The 8,035-nt window shown below is 57.4% G+C and overlaps 1 protein-coding gene across 1 annotated transcript in view; it reads left to right on the top strand.

The window, feature by feature from the left end:
* The window catches only part of FNBP4 (formin binding protein 4), a gene marked incomplete at both ends in the record, with an annotated part of 31,232 nt that overhangs the window by 462 nt on the left and 22,735 nt on the right, over window positions 1-8,035 (top strand). Inside the window, 10 exons of the mRNA XM_035891704.1 lie at window positions 1-33; window positions 270-420; window positions 505-628; window positions 853-1,191; window positions 1,582-1,792; window positions 3,751-3,869; window positions 6,416-6,520; window positions 6,734-6,867; window positions 7,192-7,289; window positions 7,850-7,891. The exon at window positions 1-33 is cut by the window's left edge and continues 136 nt beyond it. Of these exons, the coding sequence (XP_035747597.1) occupies window positions 1-33; window positions 270-420; window positions 505-628; window positions 853-1,191; window positions 1,582-1,792; window positions 3,751-3,869; window positions 6,416-6,520; window positions 6,734-6,867; window positions 7,192-7,289; window positions 7,850-7,891 (1,356 nt within the window). The remainder of the gene's footprint in view (window positions 34-269; window positions 421-504; window positions 629-852; window positions 1,192-1,581; window positions 1,793-3,750; window positions 3,870-6,415; window positions 6,521-6,733; window positions 6,868-7,191; window positions 7,290-7,849; window positions 7,892-8,035) is intronic.

Genomic DNA, 8,035 nt, shown 5'->3' with positions numbered 1-8,035 from the left:
GGCAGTACGACACCCAGTGCTCGCTGGCGGGAGGTGAGCGCCTCATGGATCCTGGGCATTGGGGCTCTCCCTGCTGCGCCTGTCTCAGGGGGCTGTTGTCCCCCACTTTGTTCACCAAAGGGAGCCAAGGGCGGTGACAAGTGGTTGCAACCGGGGAAAGTTGCAGGGGGAAGGGTGACAACTGCCTGGGGAGCCAGTCCGGTTGGCGGCGGGATGCAGGCTCTGCACATCCCGTGGGTGACGGCCTGTCCTTGTTCTCCCCCTGGCAGTGGGGGAGCTGGAGATGGGCGACTGGCAGGAGGTGTGGGATGAGAACACTGGCTGCTACTATTACTGGAACACACAGAGCAACGAGGTGACCTGGGAGCTGCCGCAGTATCTGGCGACGCAGGTCCAGGGCCTGCAGCACTACCAGCACAGGTGGGAGAGACCCCCGGCCCCGTACGGGGAGGTGTCAGGACGTTGTCCCCAAGCCTGCCCTTCACTCCCTCTCCTCTTCCTCAGCAGCACCGTGGCAGGTGCCAACGGCAGTTTTGTAGCGGCTGCTGAGCTGTACCCCCAGGAGAAGGGGCCCGCCCCGGGGAGCATCAGCCGCGGGGCCAGCCTCGCCAAGCGGGAGGTGAAGAAGGTCAGTCAGACGGGCCGAGTGCTGGGTTCTGGTTGCTTGTAGATGCCTCTTTGGGCTTCCTCGGTAGTGGGTGGGTCACTCTACTCTGTTTGCAGCCTGGAGAGGGGCCCCTGGGCTCCTTCCTCTGTGGGCTGTGGCTGCCTCTGCTGCTCGGGGAGGGCTGGGGTGAGGGGGCTGGGAGCTGCGGCTGCTGCTGGAAAGCTCACATGGGGCTCGACCTGCAGGAAGTGAACGAAGGCGTGCAGGCCCTCTCCAACAGTGAGGAGGAGAAGAAGGGGGTGGCTGCGGCCCTCCTGGCACCGCTCGTGCCTGATGTGGTGAAGGAGGAAGAGGAGCGCTGGAGGAGAAAAGTGATCTGCAAAGAGGAGGTTGAGCCACCCCCAGAAGAGGAGGCGAAAGTGGAAGAGGCAGCAGCTGCTCCCGAAGAGCCAGAGCCTGGCAGGGATCCCCTGGAAGACACGCTGCAGGAGGATCTGTGCAGCGTGGTGCAGTCAGGGGAGAGCGCTGAGGAAGAGGAGGAGCAAGACACCCTCGAGCTGGAGATGGTGCTGGAGAGAAAGAAGGTAAGGGGGAAATTTGTCACCCAAACGAGGCTGCGGATACAGTCGAGGAATAGTTGGGAATAAACAGAGAGCAGCAAACATTTTTAAATGTCTTTGTCCTGCCTCTTTTGGGGGAGCAGCCCTGCATTTCCTGTGCTGCTCCTGTACGGATTTGGGCTCCTGTACGGATTTGGGCTCCTGTACGGATTTGGGCACTAATCAGTCACGGCTTCACCTGGGTGCTGTGCTGATGGGCTGGCAAACTCTTGCTTCTTCTTTGCTGCCGTTAACATGGTGCCCTTGATTAGAGCAGCTGATTGCTCTTCTTTCACGGGTGACTCGTAACCGCCACTGCTCGTCAGGGGAGGTTCAGGTCCCTGAAGTGCCCCTCGCTGTTCTGTCTCTTGGCAGGCGGAGCTGCGTGCCTTGGAGGAAGGCGATGGCAGCGTTTCAGGCTCCAGCCCCCTCTCCGATGGGAGCCAGTCGGCCTCGCAGGATGCAACCCGCAGGCTGGCCTCCAAGCGAGGGAAATGGAAACTGTTTGTGGGAGCCGCCAGCCCTGAATCCGCGAGTCGAGGCTCCAGCAAAACGGGTCGGGAGAGCCCGGAAGCAGGAGAAGCAGGTAATTGGAAACGCTCCCTTCAGAGGGAGGAGCGAGTATTTGGAAAGGCCACAGCCCTCTCCCGATGGGGTCTCCTTTCCCTGAAGATGCGCCGGGCGCCCGCAGAGCCCCACGCTGTGCGCAGAGGATCTGGGATGGGCAGTGAGGTACGTGTGCCGGGCGGGGGACAGGCCCAGAGCGGTGGCCGTCACTGCTGTCACATAGGCGAGCTCTGCCATGTTCTCTCCTTTATCCTAATGAGAGCATAAACAGGAGAGTGCCCATACGCAATAACTTTGTCAGGAAAATAAATGAGTGAGTGCCTGTACTCAACGCTTTATCAGGACAAGGAACACAGAAGTGTGATAATGGCCGCTTCACATCCCACTGCCTTCTGCTTTCCTCCCGTCGTTACTAATCCAAACCATGGTCTGTGGGGAACTGTTACCTTCCTCTTTTCAAGTTGTGTTTCTAAGCTGCCTGGTAACAGTCGCCAGATTTCAGACAGGCAGGGTATTCCCTGAGAGTCGCTCTGGCTCTGCACTTGGTCCGTAGGAAACGCGAGGCAGGACCTCGCTGCGAGGAAGCTCTGGTTCACATAAGGGTTGTTTGATACCACGTGTCACTCGAGCAACAACCACCCCATGGCTGAGCTCCTGTTTCTTTTAGGGCTCTGCGTCCCCGCAGTACAGCCACAGTCTTTCAGAAACTGTTGTCAAACATATGTTAAGAGCAGTTCAGCGATTGTGGGAGAGCATTGTGTGAGTTTATTGCCTTGGGGAAACCACGCGATGGCAGCTGTTAGCGCTCTGCTACAGGCCATGTTTCGCTGCCTGTACCAGCCCCTCCAGAGCTGCGCTCCCCAAAACGCGCTGGCCGCAGCGTTTGAGAGACTAGCCTGTGCCTGGCAGCCCTGGCTCCCAGATGTGCCGGTCCCTCCCCAGCACGAAGCTTTGGGCCAGCTGCCTGCTTCGTGACAAAGAGGGAGGCAGCCCCTCTGGTGCAGAAATGGCTGGCTGAACAGGGGGCAGCTGCTTCTCCCAGGAAAAACTGGTACAGAAGTGCCCGGAGCAGGCTGTGTCCTGCTGATGTGGGAGGTGGTGCAAGCCCCAAAACAGGGTTGATGTGGCCCTAATGCGCGTCTACTTCAGGCAGAGGCGTGATCTGGATGGCAGGCCTGGTGTTAAGTTGGTGACGTTTGTCCAGGGTGGCTCTGAGGGATGGTTTTGGTGGAGGGCTTTCCCTTGTGCCTGGCAGGCACAGAGCAGAACGTCCCTGCAGCCAGCAGTGCTGGTTTCCTGCTTACCTGGAGACCAGGGAGCTGTTCCTCTAAAATAACCTGTTTAAAGTTGAGCACCCTGCTGCTGGGGGGTGACCAGGGGAACTGTCCTACCCTTGAGCACCAGGGCACATCAGGAATGTGGGGTTTTTTTGGTAGGAATCCCTCGCAAAACTTCCCTCCCTGGAGTTTGTTGCTTGGACAGTGGATTGGTCGCTGCTGTCCTGTGATGTGGCAGAGGCGAAACCTTACAATCTTGACAACTTTTTGGGAGCTCTTCAGTCTTTGACAATTGTCTCGACTTGTTTAATCATCATACCTTTTCTTCACAAATTATTAAACCGCTGGAGTTTTAACAATTGCCTTGCTGGGCAGTGAGCTCTCTTCTTGCTTCCCCGAACACCTGTGCTCCAGGCTGTCCCTCCTTCCTGCCCTCGTGCTGTAGCAGCTGTAATTCTCTGCTTCCCGTGCTCTCCTTCTGGAAGGACCCCTGCCATCAAAACACAGAGGTGGTGACCCTCTCTCCTTTTCAATTTCAGGCTCTTGTCACCGGCTCCTATAGGAAAGAGGCCCTGGCTCGTCCCTTTGCCCTCTCCTGCATTGGTTTTGGCTCCCTGGCACGGTGTCTCCAGCCGGCTGTTGGCAGCGCCGGGGTGGCAGTGGTGGGAGAAGGGCTCACCTGTTGTTTCTTCTCCCGCAGCAACAAGCACAGAAGCAGCTGATGCTAATTCAGACAAAGAGGCAGAGTCTGAGGAGCCCCAGGAGAAAGCAAAAGCACAAGGGGCACCAAAAATAGAAGAGGAGGAGCAGGACCTAAAGGTATGGTGCTGCAGGGGTGTGTGGCGGTGAGATCTGTCCCAGCTCACATAAGGGACGTGGCTGGGGGCTCAGCTGCTCCCCGAGGCCCTGGCCAATTCGCTGCTCTCCCAGGGGCTCACCGTGCTGCCGGCAGTGCAGAGGGACGCGCTGGCTCCCTTGGCCACCTCTGCCCAGGGGACACCATAGCCACCAGCCAGCGGGGACGCCTGAGCTTTGGGCTGTGGGTTTGGCCCAGCTGGCACAACCCCTTCCACCTCCTGCGCTGCCGGCAGGACAGAGCCATATCCCTGCTGAAGCCCTTAACGCTCAGATCCCGGCACGGCTGCAAGAGCAGCTTGCCCTGGCCCTGTGACAGAGCGGCCATGTAGGATTGGGCCGGCATCTCTGGTGTCCTGTCTCCAGCAGCAGCCACCAGCAAAGGCTTGAAAGTGCTCAAAAAAAAAAAAAAATAAAGGGGGTGGAGGGGGGATAAAGACTGAGCCCTGGGTCTGGTCGTGAGAGCGAGCAAACGCTTTTGTCTTGACTTTTCTTTTCCCCCAATAACAATATTACAGTCCTCTGGCACGTGCCCATTCAGTCGTCCCATTTCCAGGCTGAAGACTCCTCGTCTGTAATCTCTCTGTGTCTGGAGGCTGCCGGTACCCATCGCTCTGCCCTTTGCCCGGCATGATTTTTTGAAGTTGTTAGGTGCAAACTGGGGAAGCCCTGGGGATTTTCTGCAGCATCGTGCTGATATTTTCTCCTCCGAGCCTTGGTTTGCTCTTTTTGGCTGCGGCTGAATGAGTCCCAGGGCCCCTTCCTGAGCCATAGTGGTGACGTGCGGAGCTACAGGCTCTGGGTGATGGTTATGCACGGTGGTAGGGGAGATCTTTTCTATTTGTCCTTTTGATTCCCCGGTCGCTTGTTACCCTGAGATCTCCCGCAGTGTTAAATTTGGCTCCTGAGTAATTCCGTTTCGTTAGCAAATGTCACCTCCCCGTGCCAGATGGTTTACAGATGGGGAATCGCCAGCTCGTGGTAGAACCCCGGTGGAAACCTGCAGCGAAAGCTGACCTCTGGTCATGCCCTCATTTCCCATCAGTTAATCATTTTTTCAGTCTGAAAGGGGGAAGGGCTTCGTTGCTGTCCTCGTGACAGATTTAGCATCTCCCGTAGAAGAACTCTGGCAGAGTTTTGAGATACCATGTTCTCTGCCCAAACCCACTGAGCCCTCCCTCAGTATAGCATCGATGTGAGGCTCGTTTGATTTTTAAATGTGAATTTATTTCAAAACAAAACAACCACAAGAACGCCTGCAGTGGGACCACGCTCGTTGGCTGCTGTGCCCCAGGTGGCTGCTGAAAGCCTTTTAAGCTGTCACGTTTGCTGTCCCCTTTTCTCCTGGTACTGGCAGTGCTCTGTGATGGACTGTGTGCTGTAGCGTGGTGCTTTCCCATGCAGGATCCCTTTAGAGCTGTTGGAGGAATGTCGTCTCCCCGGGTAATCGGTACCGTTTGCTTCATCGGTTCGGGGTAATCTCTCTTCTGCCAGCTCTCTGGTTTGCAGATTTGCCGGGACCTCTGCTGTGAAGTCACCTTCTGCCGTGGGATCTTCCCTGGCTTCTCCGTAGCCGCATTAATGCGGGAATTCATTTCCCTGCCTCACGCTTCTTTAGTGCTGCTTGTCTGTCTGGCCCGTGCCCCTCTCTGGAGACAGACGCTGCATTGTTGGCTTTGGGGACCTTCCAAAGCCTCTTCTGAAGAGCGAAGGGAAAACAGAAAATTTTCAGAGCCCTCTGTAAAGCAATCGTGGTGCCGCCTGCAGGCGTCCACCCTGTCTCTGCTCTCCATTGCTTTCAGGCATGCAACTGCTTTCCTGCAGTCCCCTCAGTCAGGGGGATCGACACGGGGGATCCCTGTGCAGTGCCCGAATTGGAGGTTTCACTCCTGCGGGGTGCTGGGGTTGAGGTCACTGTGGGCCAGCCTGAATCTTAACACAGATACTGTCACTGCTCGGGAGTAAATCCAGAGCTCTTGCCCCTCTCCTGCGCTTTCCAGCTAGTTCCTCTGGATAAGCAGCGATTTTACAAAGCCTTAGATTATATCCTGGCCCGTTTCCTTTGGGAAATGGTTGAAGTATTAGATTTAATGCTTTCTGCCCCAGTGATTGCTCTGCTGTAACTCCAGAGCTGGGGCACCGGAGCAGACCGAGCCCGTACCCTCAGTGGAGCGGTGACCGCGCTGAGAAGCGCTGGGGGCTGCGGCTGGGAGCAGGGAAGGCTCCACACGAAGGAGTTGGGGTTTGCTGGCACCTCCCGTGGCTGTAGAGGAGGTCTCGTCCTGCTGCCCCACACCGACCCCATCCTTGGGGCGCAGGAGGTAGCAGGGCTTAAAGGCAGGGGTGACAGGCACACACGTTCAGGGTGGCACATCCCAGTCCTGCCAGGCTGAGGGGCCGCAGGTGGTCCCGAGTCTGTTTGCCGGGGGAACTCCTCGATCCGCGGGGCCGCAGCCACCCGGTGACACCACCCGAGGGCAGCTCTTTACTCTCCCCTTTCTTCCTGGCAGTTTCAGATCGGAGAGCTGGCAAATACTCTGACTAGTAAATTGGAGTTCCTGGGCATCAACAGACAATCTATCTCCAACTTCCACATGTTGCTGTTGCAGACAGAGGTAACCGAGCCTTCGCCCCTCGCTCCGGCCTTCTGTTCACCTCCTGCAGGGCCCTTCCTCCGTGGGGGGCGAGCATGGCTTTGCGCGGAGGCGGTGTCTTCCTCCTGGCCCCCCCGAGTCCCGTGCCGTAAGGGAGCCTCCCAGACCTCGAGTCCTGTCCCGAGGGCCGCTTGCAGCCTCCCTCAACGGCTTCCCCCGGTTCTTGCCCTCTAGACCCGCATTGCAGACTGGCGAGAAGGTGCTCTCAATGGAAACTACCTCAAACGCAAACTCCAAGACGCAGCCGAACAGCTAAAACAATACGAAATAAACGCCACCCCTAAAGGCTGGTCCTGCCACTGGGACAGGTACGCGCTCTCCTACCTTTCTCACCTTTCATCTCTGACATCTCAGACATGATTTGTGACCATCACCACCCGACGACCTGGCGCCGTCCCTCTCGGAGACTGAGAGCAGCTTCTGTTAGCAGTGCTGGGCAGGCAGAGAAACATCCGGCACTCGCAGAGTTTGGGCCAGCCACCAAACTGGAGGATCCAAACGGAGTGCTCAGTGCTTTGAGACGGAGCTGATTCCCTGATCGGACAGAGCTGGTTGTCACTCTCGCGAGTGTAAAGCGCTGTGGAGGGCGGGCCTGGGGGGTCGCGCATGCGAGAGCTCTGTGAACTTTGCAGGATCTCTGGATCACCTCTTCTGACCAACAGCTCTGACAAAGGACAAACTTCAACTCATCGACGGAATGAAGAACAAGATTTCTGTCTCCTGCCAGCAGGTCAGACCCAAACATTTCTTTGTCTATTTGGCTTTCTTGATTAATTTTCCTTTGTTTGAAATCTTTGCTCTTTTGTTTTTCAGCTCCCAGATCCGCTCCCTCTCTCTAGCATTCACTGTGTGTTTGACACCAAGAGTATCATAAAAAGCGACCTCCGCGCACCACGGGGTAGGGGGGCAGCCGCTTCTCTCCATTGGGCTGTTCCCCGGTGCCTCTTCTTGGAGGGCGACTTTTCAGCCAAGGCGGCGGCTGAAAGTCCCGATGCTAGCGAGACGTCGCTCTGCTGCGCGCTGGCCTGCTTTCTCAGCCCTCCCCTCCCTCGGAGCGGGGGGCTCGGGGCGACGTTCACACGCAGCCAGCAACGCAAATAGCTTTGAGCGAGTCGGCTCGGGCCTCTCCTGCCTCTGTCCTCAAAGTTGTTTGTTGCGTTTGGGAGAGCGGCAGCCCTGCTGCGGAGGGTCTTCCCTGCGAGAGCGCACCGCTGTCGTGGGCAGGCCCGCCTCGGAGTGTCGGTGGCGGGGAAGGGAATCTAAAGCCTCCTTCTCTTTCTTGTGATTTAGGGAGCATAGACGCTATTTCTATGTTAACGAGCGCTCAGGAGAGTCGCAATGGGAGTTCCCCGACGGGGAGGACGAAGAGGAGGGACAGCGGACCACCGACAGAAAAGCCGACGGTCCTCCTAACCCACCTCCAAAAGACAAAGGAGAGCGCGCCGGGGCCCCCGCCGAGCGCACTGCAGGTACAGC

Source organism: Egretta garzetta, unplaced genomic scaffold (genome assembly GCF_000687185.1).
Source record: "Egretta garzetta isolate BGI_Z169 unplaced genomic scaffold, ASM68718v1 scaffold1433, whole genome shotgun sequence".
NCBI lineage: Eukaryota > Metazoa > Chordata > Aves > Pelecaniformes > Ardeidae > Egretta > Egretta garzetta.
This window is presented reverse-complemented; position numbering and strand designations above follow the sequence as displayed.